General features: G+C 38.1%; 1 protein-coding gene across 1 annotated transcript; it reads left to right on the top strand.

The window, feature by feature from the left end:
* Positions 1-1,081: 1,081 nt before the first annotated feature.
* BCO1 (beta-carotene oxygenase 1) lies at positions 1,082-14,917 on the top strand (the record flags this gene model as incomplete). Its single annotated transcript, XM_080351940.1, has 11 exons — positions 1,082-1,145; positions 4,275-4,403; positions 5,620-5,749; positions 6,561-6,708; positions 7,573-7,720; positions 8,482-8,702; positions 9,558-9,815; positions 10,967-11,069; positions 11,894-11,988; positions 13,963-14,074; positions 14,745-14,917. 11 exons carry the CDS (start codon positions 1,082-1,084, stop codon positions 14,915-14,917), a joined length of 1,581 nt encoding a protein of 526 aa, XP_080208066.1.
* Positions 14,918-15,692: the final 775 nt, after the last annotated feature.

Below are 15,692 nucleotides of genomic sequence, written 5' to 3'. Positions count from 1 at the left end.
TTAACAAGTGTGTCAGAGCAGGCAAGTGTAGCGCAGATTGTGTTTTAAATAAAATAAAATAAATACATATATTTCTAAAAGATCAGTCTGCCTTAACAACTGATGTTAAAACATTCTGGGAACAATGGTGATTTAGCTGAAAAAATCGGCTTTTAGGGTAACCTCATATGGAATTGCATAATATATAATTGTGCAAAGAACCCCTTTATCCTTCATGTTTAGTGGAGCCTATGATTTGCTCTGCGATCACATGCTTTATATTGAAATAATTCTTTTCCCAGAGGATTTGAAAATTAACAACATTGAACTCAGTTAAGTACCTTATCTAGAAACAAAAGCGTGAAGTTAAAAATCCACTTTATTTTTAATGATTGCTGCCATACTTTCATGGAGTGGATTCAGGTCACATATGGGAAAATACGTTATAGTGATTATTTGTGAAAAGATATTTCATTCCAAAATGCACCACTCAGTTCACTCTGGAACAGGCTGTATATGAAGAAATGCAGCACATGACTGTTCAGTGATGGTATTTTGTTAATTAACAGAATAACCCAGTTTAAATTTCACAGAACAGAAAGAAAAGGACGTCACCCTGCTCTGGAATGTTTGTCCCTCTCAAAGAGCCAAATTTGGAACACTGAGTAGAGTTTTCTTATCTTTTTCTTTCCCTTCCTGCCAAATGGGGCAAGTACCCCTACAGTGCTTAAAATTTGATCTCAAGTGCTGAATTTGATGTTTCAGTTTCATTCTACCTGACTCCTGGGTGTGCCCAGCTGCTTCAGAGAGGTTCTTAAGGTGCATAAAGGTGAGTTATGTTTTTCTTTCTTCTCCTTTAAATCAGCAAAAGAGTTAATTTTCATGACAGTATGCAAGAATTGTAGTGTATGTGCTAGAGATTAAAGATCAGCTATTATAAATTGGATATCTAGAAACCATCAGCCACTGGCTCACGTTGCACTTTGACCTTATCTTTATATGTAACAGGAAAGAGCTGTTCCGAGCCCAGACACGAGGGAACCACCGCAGCTGCTGGAGCAGCTGGGGAGAGAACACGGAACTGCTTGTTATCACATGAGACATGGATATCATATTTGGTAGAAATAAAGAAGAACATCCAGAGCCCATAAAAGCTGAGGTGCAAGGTAAGCGAAAGAAAATCTGTTCTAATATGGGTGGTTACTTTGTTGTTTTCAAACATGTAAACACCGAAAAACTTGTTCACCCAGAACAGCACTGAAAATGCAAACTGGGAGAGTGAGAAACGTGAAGTGAATTTTGTTTAAAGGACTGAGCTCAGCTAACATTTGTGCCCCTCCTGGGGGATTTTTCTCACTTTATGAGCATTTCTGTGTACTTTTGCAAAAGTCAATTTGAACAGGATTCACTGAAGCTGGTGGTGAGGGACAAAGTGTCCGGATTTTATCTGGTGACACTTCCTCCCCCACGGCTCTGCTCAGGCTTTCGGCTTCTCCTCTCTGTAACCCTTCCCTGCCCTCCCCTGTCTGCTCACACCCTTCCTTGCCTCCTGGACACGGACTCATCTGCACTACTATTGCTAAATAGAAACACGGCAGTAATGGCTGCCACCCTATAGTTAAAAAGAGGCTTCAGAAGTTAATGCAGTAAAAACTGCAGAGTATCCTTTAGACAGAGAGTTTGAAGTTTCTTTCTAGGTTTGAACGCCTGATTCATCTGTGATTTTTACTTTTTTTACTTTACAGAAGAGTTTGTTTGCTACAGCTGCAGAAGTTGTTTGCAAACAAACCATTTATCATATTCCTTCATTGGTAATAATGACTCAGTATTTACCAATTATGAAAACTAAAGAGACCTTGACGTCTTTAAATATTTTCCTAGTCCTGAGCTCTGCCAGTATTTTGGCTCCTTGTTACTCCATGTGTAAACTGTCACTACCACCCCCTGCTTCTAACATCAGCTGCAATTTAACCCATGCTCTCCTAAACACCGTACAGCCATGTGATTGTACGAGACTCTGTTGCTGTGATAGTTACTAAACTTCCAAATATTTGGAAATTTTATGTATCACTATTGTGTTGTCACATGGCACAGACAAGTATCATTATTAATATTTCCACTTCAGGTAAAAGTCTGAAGCAAAAAAAGACACAAGGTCCAGATTTTTAAAGCTATGTAAGCACTTTAGGATGCTGATTGTTATTTACAGAAACTCTTAATTCCCACTAAGATGAATTTTAATCCAAAAACCTCACTAGATGACCCCTTGCTCCAAGGTTTTGATACTGGAATGAGAAATTACACTGATTTACACTAGAAGTTTCAGAAGCTGCATCAAGTCCACAGTGCCTTAAAAAGAAGATAACTTTTTTTGCCTGTTTATCTCTTCCAGTGAAATTTATTTTAGTGGCCTGTCCTGTAACTTTTGAGCATCATTAATCTGATATAGAGGAATAATCTCTAAATAAAACAATAGGTAGAAGCACAAAAGACTGCACTTACCATGGTGTGTGTCACAGTTACCCATAGTGCTGGAGAAATAGCAGAGCCTACAATCTTCTATTGCCAAATAGCAGAAAACTGTAGAAAGGGAAGTGTCCGAAGAGAAATGCCTGTATTTTAGGCATATAAGCAGACTAAGCTTATTCAACAGTTAATGTTCAGTATGTAGCCAAACAAAAATTATGCATCTATTTTAAAGATATACTTTCTTAAGATCGTAATCCTGTTCTCTCTGAAGGATTCTTCTGCTAACTTGTGATTTCTTCACTGTCTTCTAACCAACTATTTTTCATTAAAGTTTTGTGCCATTATCTGTAATAAAGGTTGAACCTTGTACATCTTACACAAAAAAAGTACTATAATGATTACATTGGAACTTCTTGTATTAGAAAGGCAAGTAAGGTTTGGTTTTCAAGGCTGATGTAGTAGTAGTAGTAATAATACTACTAATAATAATGCAAGTCCATCCATTGTGTCAGTAATTTTTTATCTTCCTTACGTATTCCAAAACTATAACCATAATGAAGTTGTGTGAGTATTGTGACACCCAAAATTTGTTGGTGAGCCTGACTGAGAATGTAATTTTTGGTAAAACTGACATTTACTCCATATCTTTCATTCGCATTTGCATGGTTTTTCCATGTTTCCTTAGTGTCCTTTGTTTGAAGAAATGGCAAACATCCTGGTCTCCCTTACCTAAGAAGGTCAAAATTGAGGAAATCTTCTCATAGAAAGTGACCCAAGTCCCTTTAGGATCTCAGAAGATCTTACAGCAAAACAATTGTTACCTCTCTGCATGGCATCAGCTTTGACAAAATTGGATATTTCCATGGGAGGACATTTCTATCTGTTGTAAAGGAAGTATTAATAAGAAAAGGTGTCAGCATATTCAATGTGAGGACACAAACTAAATGATAAGGGGAATTAAGAGTTCTGAATAGCTTTTTTTTCAGAGACAGTGTTCAGTGCAGGAACTGTGTGGAAAAGTGGTATGTGATCTTAAATATTCCCTCAGGATGCATACACACAAAGCAGCAAGTGAAGCTTTTAATTTATTATCTGATAAGCTTTTGTTCAGCTCTTTAACCCTAATGACATTCTTTAATTGTTGTTTTTCTGTGTGTCAAATGGTAGGTAATGCATTTCTTTCAGGGATTTGATGTGGAATATTTCATATTCAGACCTCAGCGGTATTTATATGTTTTCCGTATAATATTCCTACTCTTAATTCTTTGTTCAAAACACCAACACTCTGACTAGTGGCACAAAAGCACTCCCAAAACGACACTACATTATGTTTTGTACTTTAATTAATGAAATTTTTACTGGAATTCATTTAGCCTGAAATTTAAATTGATGTACTGAAGGCCAGTGAAAGGCATCTAACCTATAAAATACGTTTATTTCTGATAAGCTCTAGCTTTTCCTGGAATGAGTAAAAGGGTTTAAATGTATCACTTTAAAATCTAAGTGCAGAAAAGAAAGGTCCAACTTTATTTCACTCCTGATAGTTAGCAAATTACATTCCAGCAATCTCATCATTTTATAGTAATACAGCAATCGTAATTTTATAGTAATATAGTAATATTAATGCAAAATATCATTAGAGCCCCATTTTTGAACAGGTCACATTGACATTAGCCAGAACTCCAACAGAATTATATGCTGTTACAAATCTTGACTTACAGCCATAGTCTGACTGCCTATATGAAGCCTGTGCCCTAAGGAAGATTGTCCTGTATTGTGCCCCTCACCTAAATGAATGGATAGTGATATCTCTTTTCTGTTTGTAGGTCAGTTCCCCGCTTGGCTGCAAGGGACACTTCTCCGAAATGGCCCAGGGATGCACACGATAGGGGACACTAAGTACAACCACTGGTTTGATGGCTTGGCGCTGCTGCATAGCTTTACATTTAAAAATGGTGAGTTGTTGCACATCAGATGAAAAAAAGCTCAGCAACCCAAATCTTGGTGCCTTGTGTTGCTAATTCTGTTTTAAGTTTGATTAGCGTTAGGATGTTGCAGGTTTCTTCTGCAGAGCAGCATGCGTGGTGAGGTGGTAACTGCTTTGGGGCAAGTCTCACCAGACACTCACTGACCCCTCACCCTCCCAGCAGCAGGAGTAGTGCTGCAGGGCTGTTAGCAGAGACAGATCCTGCTGTCCTTTTCTCTGGAGTGCCCAAGTTCCATTTTCTCTGTGCTGCAGGACAGCTTGCAGCAGCTCTGAGCAGGTCACTGCGGGACAGCGCAAGAAAACCTCTATTGTGTTTCAAACTGGATCAACCAAAGTGCTGTAATACCAGGAGGTTTTCCTGCTGTGGATGAACAACCTAGTTTCATGGAAGACTAACATTTCCCTTTTGGGATTTGATTGCAGCTAGAACAGCTGTCAGGGGAGAAACTGGGCCACTGTGTCACTTCCCATCTCAGCCCTCACTTATGTACACCTAGATTCTTGCTGCAAAAAGTGTGTGTCTGTAAAAGAACTGGGTTTTACCCCTGCCATCCTCCACTGCTACTGTTTACTTTTTAGTTTCCACTTCTGTAAATGGTGGTCTTTATTGCAACTGCAAGATCCCCTTGCCTGTCCAGCTCTACATCCTGAACAAAATAACCTATAAAGAAATGACCAGTGTTTTTTAAATTATCAGTATATTTTACTTACCTAAAGCAAGCAGAGCTCAGTTATGCCAAGCATAGTGGCCCATTAAATTGTTTAGGATAGTCATTGATTCTTTCAAGCAATTTGTTACTCTCTTATAACTGAATTTTGCCAATACATGAGATTTACTACCACCTGATGTATAATTAACCATTTTTCACAGGTTGCTTTGGTTCACCTGAATAGTTTATCCGACTGCCTCCTTCTCTCCCCAGTTCCCCAGTATTGTGCAAATGTGTTGGGAGTCAAGGAAGCTGGACAAATCATTACCAATCTCAGCAGCCACCAGAATGGTCCTGGGCTCCTCAGAGACCTGCAAAAGCCTTCCAAAACAGGGGGCTGGGGGCTGGTTTCATTGCAAATTTTTCTTAGCTAAAGGACAGTTGCTTGAGAAACTCTCTCTCTGACTTTACCTACACTAATGTTCTAAAGCACATAGCACAAAATGTGATTGCAACCTGTTTGGCCTTTGCCAGGTGAAGTTTACTACAGAAGTAAGTATCTCCGAAGTGACACATACAACTGCAATATAGAAGCAAATCGAATCGTGGTGTCTGAGTTTGGGACTATGGCTTATCCAGATCCCTGCAAAAACATCTTTGCCAAGTAAGCAATGCTTTTTCCACTAAGGTGCTTCTATCTATCTCCTTCTCTCTCCAGCACAGATGTGTTTCTGTTTGCCCTGGACAGATATTTACAAATAGGAAATTTGTTATGTAAATTTACAATTTCCAAATGCTGACAAGGCCAAGAGATACATCCAGCACCCTATGCTGCACAGGTTATTCTAAGGCAAATATTTTAAATTCATTTTATCAGCAATATTGGCTGTTTTATTCACTATTGCAAGTAGATTTCGTAGTAATTTTGAAATTAAATAAAAAAACCCAGGCAACAACAAAAACACAGCCCACAAACTGTCAAGCTCACATGTGAAGTTCGATCTTTGAAATCATAATTGTGATACGAGATAACACCGGGAACAAAAATATTCCATCAGGGAGTACATGAATCCATGAATTTTATCAAAGCAAACCCTAAAAACCTGCCAGCTTTTAGGTAGAAACTGTGAGGCCAGATCCTTACCAGGTGTGCACAAGAGAGCGGGTCATGAGCCCATCCTGATAAACCTGTGCAAGTGTTCCAGCTGACTGGCCGTGGACACCCCTTTGTGTCCGGAAAACCAGTTGTGTGCATGTCCTTAACCCTTGCCCAGGCCAGGGGTGTTGAAGGAGTTCATCTCCTCTGCTTTTCCACTCTTTCCACTGAGGTAGGAACAGCCAGAAAAGGGCCCAGCAGCAGAGAGACCCAGTTCTGTGACCTCGCTGCTGTGCCCGGTCCGTGCTGCTGCTGCAGGGCTGAACGCAGCGCAGCTCCTGCCGCTCCAGCCAACCCACACGCGTTTCCCTCTGTACAGGGCGTTCACCTATTTGTCTCACACCATTCCTGAGTTCACAGACAACTGCCTGATCAACATTATGAAAACTGGGGATGATTTTTATGTTACCAGTGAGACTAACTTCATCAGGAAAATTAATCCGCAGACGCTGGAGACGCTAGAAAAGGTATAAACGACTGTCTGTCATCCTGGTTCCTTTTCTGATGATAAATACAGTTTCAGGCTGACTCATAAGGATCCGTTAACACGTGCAGAACACAAAACGGGAAAGATACTTTTCTTCTACTATTGCCTTACTTTTGAAATGATGGTAAAGTGAATAGTGAATAAAGCTTTTCAGAACTCCTGAGTTCAAAATTAAATCCCAGGTGGTTTGGGAAAAGCTGGGCTTTAAGCAATTTCACTTGTCCGTAATCTAGCAAGGTTGCAAAAATAATACCACGTATCGTGCTTATGACGTGGTTGTTTTGGATGATTTCCATTATTATGCATCTGTAGTTATCAAGAGATTTACATAATTAATTCAGTAGGTCAGTTATATGACTACAAGTACCTTATGCAAGATATTACTTAATTATTAAAATGAAATCTTGACATATTGAAATATACAGTCAGTTTTTTCTGGCATGCAGTACAGTTTGAGTAGAATTTCCAAGCTGTAAATCAAATAGAAACCTTTTGCTCCAGAAGACTGCTAGGCTTATAGCCCTGTTAAATAAACTGCTTTCAGGATGAAATGGACATTTGCAGAATAACTTCTTTAGCTGATCCTCCTGTTGTGTTACGCTGCTGCAAGAAAGAGGCGAATGCAATTCAGACTCTGTAACTTGTTTTAGACTTGAAATAGGAAATCATTTGAGTACATACGTAAGTCATTTGGCTTAATTTAAACCAATTTCAAGGCCTTTTGAAAATGGGGTAAAAATAAAAGGCTGCCAGTCCTAAAAAGCTGGTGGATATGTGGTGTTAGCTGAGATCAATTCTAATTCTCTTACATATCTGTGAAATCTCCTATTGCATCATTTACCAGGTTGACTACAGCAAATACTTGGCCGTAAATTTGGCAACTTCTCACCCACACTATGACAGTGCTGGAAATATTCTCAACATGGGTACTTCAATAGTTGAGAAAGGGAGGACAAAATACGTTATATTTAAGATTCCTCCCTCTGTGCCAGGTAAGAAATGCCTTTTATCAGTATTTCCTAGAAACTTGTTAGCAATTTCTTTTCTTCTGAGGTTAAGGGGTGGTGATACAGCTCTTCTACAAACCAATGTCTTTCATTTTCTTAGTTTTAACTCATTGTGAACTTCACTGCTTAGCCTGTCTGGGCATGTGCTATTACAAAGGTTTATCTCCCATACTGTGTAAACAGGCTATTTCAGTATGAAGAACCTTGCTTTTAGAAGAATTCTGCTTTGAATATTACTAGACTGAACTAGCTGTCTTAGAAGAATTTCCATTCCCTGTACTGTGATATGTAGAGGGAGGATGAACAGAAACAATTTTGTCTATAAGTTAGTATATATAATTTGAAATTGCAAATTTTAATTTTCTTCAAAAGTGAAAATGCTCTTAAAATGCTGATATGGTATTTATAGGGAAGCATAATACCAAATAATACCTAATATAGAGTTAGTTGCTCTCTATCCTGTCTACACTAGGCCTTGGTGGAGTACTATCCTTTGTTCACAGAGCAAAGCCGAGAGGGCTCTGTCTAAATGGCTCTGCCGTTGTGATATTACTGTGTTGCTTCACTCAGATGCGAACTTCTATGTTAATTCTGCAGGAGGAAACAAACCAGTTTCTTAACAGGGAAATGCAAATAAACCTGAGAGGAACCTGTTCTTACCTACTTCATAATGGGAGAAATCCAAGCACAAGATCGGATTGCAATTCATTGTAAATATAATTTTATTTTTTGTCATTTGTGCTCAGAAAAAGAGAAGAAGAAATCTTGTTTTAAACATCTGGAAGTGGTATGCTCCATCCCTTCTCGCTCTTTGCTCCACCCAAGCTACTACCATAGCTTTGGAATGACAGAAAATTACATTGTCTTCGTAGAGCAGCCGTTCAAACTCGATATTGTCAAAATGGCAACTGCTTATTTCCGAGGTGTGAACTGGGCTTCCTGCCTTTCCTTTCACAAGGATGATAAGGTATTTTTCCTAATGCAGAGTAACGGAGTCAGTCGGGCCACTGACCTCTTCCACACTGTTCTGTTTTTCATCTGGCTCATTCATTTCAGAAACCCCTCATTCTTTTTTCTACCCTTGACTTTCATGTTGCATGGGTTTTTAAGAAGCTGTATTTTTTTGAATACTCTATCTCCCATCTCCAGAAATTTCACAAATAAATACCTGATGCTGAAGTGCTTGAGAAAGAGGATAGTTTGGCATTATTAGAAATATTGCGGGCTAGCAGAGAAATTTGAAATGGCACTAGCATCCCAGACAAATAGAGTTGCTCCTGGTCCAAACAAAATAGTGTATACAGTGGATGAGATCTGCTCCAGATCCATTGCACCAGATAGGAGAGCCAGACCGGTGGAAAAGCCTCCATCCAACACAAGGAGAGACTTTCACTGTGCTAACTGGGGATAAAACCCGTTTTGTGAGGACTTACCTTCCACACGCTCTGGCCATCAGCAAGTGGGGCGTGCGGGGGCAGAGGACACCAGCACAGAGCACTGCGGAGACTCTGCACTAAAGAATATTTATTTAACTTAGAAATAAAGCAGGTGATTTTCAAGGTTTTACCAGAAAACTTCAGTCCTCAGCCTAGCCCAACACTGAAATGAGTTTAAAGCACTTTCACACTCATTTTGCTCCTGCGTTTTTTGGTCTTCAGGTTGGAACTTCTTGTCTCCCAGGAGCAAAATCCTGAGTTCTTAATATGCTTCAGTAGAAACAGACAATACATTAGAATGTTGATGGCTACCATCAGAAAACAGGTTCCTAAATAAACCATTTGCTGATCATTAATGGTTTTAAATAATGTTTTCTATCTTTCAGACTTGGTTTCACTTTGTAGACAAGAAGACTAAAAAGGAAGTATCCACCAAGTTTTATGCTGATGCTTTGGTGCTTTTTCACCATATAAATGCTTATGAAGAGGATGGCCACATTGTTTTTGATATTATTGCCTATAAAGACAATAGCTTATATGATATGTTCTATTTAAGAAACCTGGTTGAAGACTTTGAAGAGAAAAACAAGCTTTCATCCAGACCGACCTGCAAACGATTTGTTGTTCCTCTGCAGTACGACAAGGTAGAAAGCAAATGCCTTTTTAATCTGTTCTTTGATCAGTAATTATAATACATCATTCTGAATGATGGGGGACTTATTAGTTGCCAGCTCTTATGTGCAAATTTCTGATTCTTTAAAAATAACATTTACAGCAAGCATGCAGGAGTTTTGTTTTGTGTATGTATTGTGAGAAATGGCACTGAGCAGCTGGACACAGTTACATGATCTAGGTGCTGATACCATCAGTATGGAGAACAGGGCTACTGAGCACACGTAGTTTCCTTACCAGTGGGATTGTTTGGAAAATGCTTTCAAATACAAGCAGACATATCAGCTTGGCTGTTGACTGGAAGGGCACGCTTGAGGTTTTGCACAATTTTTCTCTTCCACTTTACTGGAAGCCTATATATAATATGTGCACACTCCCAAGTGTTGCAATGGTTTTATTAAAATCAGAAGATTTCATTTAAGTGGCAGATTTACCATGAAGATGAAAGATTTTATCTTTCAGTTTAATTTAAAAAATCATTTTGCATCACTGTTTGCAGAGAAGATTTTATACTGCCCAGTGACTTGGGCAAGTTTCTGCCTGATGCATTTGGAATGGATAATACCTTTTCTTTCTACATCCTAGAACCTCGCTGCTTTGTTCACATCTCAGAAACAGTTATGCAGCAATGACAAAGGACGTGTTGGATCACATCGGCTGTCCAAACTACTCTTAAGAATTCACTAATAGCGTATTAAAACAGTATTGCATTACATCTATTTTTGCACTTGATTTATAGCATGTGCAAAAAAACCCTAACCTTTGTGACTTCTAGTGAGAATTTGTTGCCTAATTCCCTGAAACCCATCTTCATTAATTACATTCACAAGCTATGTAATCCATTTATTGTGCTTCTGGAACACAGCCATGTCTATCCAAACCTTTCTAAAGACTCAGCATGATTCAAATGATTATGATATATTAAAATCCTCTGAGTATAACAAGATTTCTGATGAAAAGGTCAGAATCTAATGTTACAAGAGAAATGCTATAAGAAGGAACTTCTTGAAGCTCAATTGTTTAATCCCCAAATCGTTTATATTAATATCAAACCTGATGAGAGATCTAAATTAGAAGCATATTCTTAGAGCCGTGTTACTTTTTCAGCATGTTTCTCTTTCAGGATGCCGAAGTCGGTTCTAATTTAGTCAGACTTCCATCTACCGCAACTGCTGTGAAAGAGAAAGACGGCAGCATCTATTGCCAACCTGAAATGCTGTGTGAAGGTGAGACGTGTCCATCATGCACATCTCAGATATCTTCTCTTACACACACATAGGAGCATTCTAATAATGCTTAATAGCTGTTCATATATGTAAGATCTTTATGAAGAGAAACAAAACCTTTTATTAATTTGTTACTGTAGATATTGACAAAATATTTGTCTTCTTTACTTCCCTCCTCTGGATCTATACATGACCCTGAACCTCTCAGATATTTATATATATATATATAAATCATATATATATATATATATATCAAGAGTGAAATCCTTTCAATGTCTCCAGTTACATCAGTTTTACATTAATATAGTCTGATCTTACAACTATTAATGTGGCTTGCAAATCTACCCGTTACAAGAGTAATTTTAGTTAAATAGGTCTGTTATAAATAGAACTTCAGTTATTGCTGTATTTTATAAAGATTTCCTTTGAAAGTGGATTTTAAAAAATTCTGGGGAATATGTAAAGAGTATACATTTACCTAAAGTGAAAGTAACTTATTAGAATGGTAGCCTCCAGTTACCTCTGAGATGTTCACATCTCATGTATTTGTGAAAAAACAACAACAGCAACAAACCCTCCTAAGTTCCAGTATAATGACTACCTAAAAGTGAAAAATTGTCATTTTTGGACTAAGAATGCTCACTTAATTATGTTAATGTCCATCTTCAGCTTTTTAGAAATTCTGACATACAAAACCTGTGCAACACCTGTTAAACTGTCAAGGTTTATTACAGAGCAAAACTTCCTGCAGACTGGCAAATGTAAATGCACACTTTAGCTATTTTTCTCCTCTTGTTTCTAAGTCTTGAACTTTATTTTCCCAGGGATAGAACTGCCTCGCATCAACTACGACTATAATGGCAAAAAATATAAGTACGTTTTTGCAACGGGAGTCCAGTGGAGTCCAGTTCCTACAAAGGTATAATTAACATTTACAGAGTCAGAGACTGTGTTTATAGAACATAAATCAAATCTAAGCAGTTATAAGTGGACAGACCACGTTTTTCTAGTTTGACCCAAAATACAGCCTAATCTGCATTCATACATGCAAATTTAAAGTGTGTGGCTCTGGGGACAGACACTGATCCCTTTTTTTTCAACATCAAGTTAAAGCTGCTAAATGAAGACACTGCACTTAGGTAATATGTTCATAAACATCAGCACTTCAAAGTGGGGAGAGAAAAGTTGGACATACATTGTTTGCTTCCCGGTATGATTAAAACAGCCTCACTGGGCCAAACTATGGAAACAATATATCTTCATTTTACAAGTTGAAAATCTGAAACATTATTGTCAGCTGTTAAAAACACGTAGTTCCATAAGCAGCAGAACAAATGCTTTCTTACAGATGTGACTTGAGATTTGATTCTTGAGTTTTTGATGGTCTACGTGCTTCTGTCGAAACTTTTCCCATGGGTGGGTCATTGACAAAGAAAAATGAAATGCCTAAATTCTTAAAATAATAACTCTTAATGTGCCAAGAGCGACCAAGGAGAGAGTGGGAAAAAGAAGTTCTAGATAGACATACATCTGTAATACTTTTTCCCCTTAGGAAACCTAAGTAAAAAAATAAGTTATTGCAACAGTATCCAATACATTAAAATATTAAACCAATATCTGATTTCTCAGAAAGCTTTATCTTTTGCTAACTAGCTGTGTATTAGAGGGTGGCAAATGCTTTGTTTGTGTATATCCAATGCCAACTTTTCAGGACATGGCCTAGAGTACAAATAGATTAAGATGAAAAGCATTGATAATGGAAGGTAAGAGTATCGTACAGAGAAACTCACTCTTGATCATTCTTGGTCTTTTCTACAAGGCAGCGCAAACTGAGTTCACTCTTGGTTCTTTTATGTAATTGCCACAACCGATTACAAAATAAAGCTGGATTTCTGCATGATGCAAGAAATTTTATTGCAGCACATCTGACAGTACTTCAAACAAATCAGCAAGTTTGTGATTTCCAGTGTAGATAATCCCTGCTTGACTTAAGCATAATAAAAATCCTGTTAGTTGCTCTTTAATGAATGCAGGCACAACAACAACCACATATAATCCTTAGTTAAAGTCTGTCAGTGAAGTCGCTGTCGTCTTGCTTAGAAAGGAGGATTCTTCTGAATTCTTGTTCCAGTAATCTGGATACTTTCATTTTTGTGTAAACGTATTTTTTAATTAAAAAAAAAAAAAGTTAAAATAATCTAAGTCCATCTGTATGTGTAGAGAAAAGGCCTTAAGAGAAATGAACTGAAAATGCCGCACATCCTCATGGTGACTGGTTGAGTCAGGCACTTGTCCCATTAATGAATGAAAATCTGGACTCTATTCCTTCAGTTAATACCAGTATCTGCATGGAATTCTTGCCCCATTGGTTTAATCTTTACATATCGCCATTAATAGCCTTTGTTCTGGCATATATACCCTATTTAACAATAGAAGGCCTTGAGAAATATTGAGGTCACAATAAAAGAAAAATAATTCACAGGATTAGAAAACAGAAGGTTTAAATCCTGTTTCCTGCTTTACTACAGAACTGCAGCAATTTGGCGTAAGTCGCTTAAATGTTGTGGGCCTTGGTCTCTTCCTCTATATAGTGAGTGCTTTATTTACAGTGGGGGTTCTCTCATGATCTGTAAGTATTTGTAAAATACAAAAAGCCCATAAATGAAAGCCACATTTGTAATCTAATGAAATTAAATTAAAAGAACATTGTGTGATGACACAGCCATGAAATGTTTAACACTTCCAAGTGTATCCTTCTTGTGATGACACATGCCTTGTTACTCGTTGACTCGCAGTATTGCTCCCTGTGCCAGCAGGCTGTTCATGTTGTACCTCCGGAACAAACCACTGTCTGGGTCACTGACATTTCTCTTTTCTGGTCACAACAATTTAGATTGTAAAATTTAATACCCAGACAAAGGAAATGCTCCACTGGGGAGAAGACCACTGCTGGCCGTCTGAGCCTGTGTTCGTTCCCAGCCCTGATGCAAAAGAAGAGGATGATGGTAAAATAATGGCAACGTTCTGAAAGCTGGGGTTGCATGAGTTTTGCATTAAATCTTACAAGTTTCATTGTTCTTAGTCGTGACAAGAAAGTTAGGTTGATGCTTCCGATGAGAGATTAAAATTAGCACCAGCTATTTTACTCCTGCAGACAAAAAGCCCAAAGCAATAATAAACAGAAATCAGCTTGTGTTATGTCCCCAGGTAGTCAGAAACAATAAAACCCACACTTAGGACTTTCCAAGCTGCTGGAAGCTGGATTTATCAATAGTTGGAGCAGCTGAAGCTGTGGGAGCTCAATGTTGTTACCGATGAGAACCTGAAGCGGCACTGAGAGTGTCCTTGTCATCTCGATCCAGTTCTGTTCTCAGGTGACTCTGTGCAAAGGTAAAGGCAAGTGGCGGAAAGGATGAGTCCCAAGACTGCCCAGCACTCCGTTCAGTGTTGGTTTGCTTTTCTCACTCCCTGTGAACTGCAGGCAGACCAGAAAAAAGCACAGAAGAGAAGCGTTTGTTAGTTCTTTAGCACTCCCAGTCAGACTTCTTGATCTAGTAAGCGCTTTCAGTTTGTGCCCTAAAATTCTTAGGAAACAAGAATTGTTTCCCGTTAGTGTTGTTTTTTCAGCTTGGTGTAACAAGTATGTGCTTCTAATTCTTCATTTGTGTGTCACAGGTGTTGTTCTGACCTGTGTTGTGATGTCTGATCCAAAGCAAGCACCCTTCCTACTCATCTTGGATGCTAAAACATTCAAAGAATTGGGCCGAGCCAGAGTAGATATAGACATGCACCTGGACTTGCACGGCATCTTTATACCAGAGAAAGGTTTGAAGACTGAGATGGAGTAAAATGCTATTTATCCTATTGCACAGACTGAGACAACCTTCTACTGAATGTGGGTTAATATCATTCAGGAACAACCTTATGACAAGAAATGGCTAAATATAATCTTTTCAATAGCTATATATAATCTCTTATAAGAGATATCAATAACTTTTATTACAAATAATTATATGCGTAACTGGTATATAACTATTCCAACAGAAGAATGATCAGTATTAAGTGCTAATGATGTATATAACTCGTGGGGCAGGGAATAGGAGACAAAGGTAACAAGGAATGTTTTATTTGAGTAGAAGATAGCTTTCTGAGCAAATAAGGTATTGTATTTATAGGGTGACTTATGGCATGAGTCACATGTATCTGCAGCTCACAAAACTTTAATGGACTGTTGGAAGAATGCAGCTCACTATAGAAGTTGTCTCCAGCCAGAAAACCTCACGTTAAACTACCTGCTATGATACTAATAATTCATGGCAATGCATTCCCTTGGTGCTGATTTCTTAAATTCCACTGTAACCAAAGTATTACATTGAGGTGCTACACCTTTCGAATTTAGAACCCCAAAAAAACCTGCTTTGCTAATAATTTAATGGTGTATTTTCTCCCTTTTATGTTCACAAAAACAAGTGACTTTTCAATAGAATATATGACTTTATGTAGCATTCAGTTATACTTTAGTGCTATTCAATCTTAACCACTTTGTATTTAAATCAGGTTTTTTTGAGGAGGAGAACTGACATTTCGTGTCTTTAGATGAGTACGTTGTGTAAAAGATAAACA

This window comes from Nesoenas mayeri, assembly GCF_963082525.1.
Source record: "Nesoenas mayeri genome assembly, chromosome: 12".
NCBI lineage: Eukaryota > Metazoa > Chordata > Aves > Columbiformes > Columbidae > Nesoenas > Nesoenas mayeri.
Note: the sequence above shows the minus strand (reverse complement) of the source record. Positions and strands in the feature narration are given on the sequence as shown.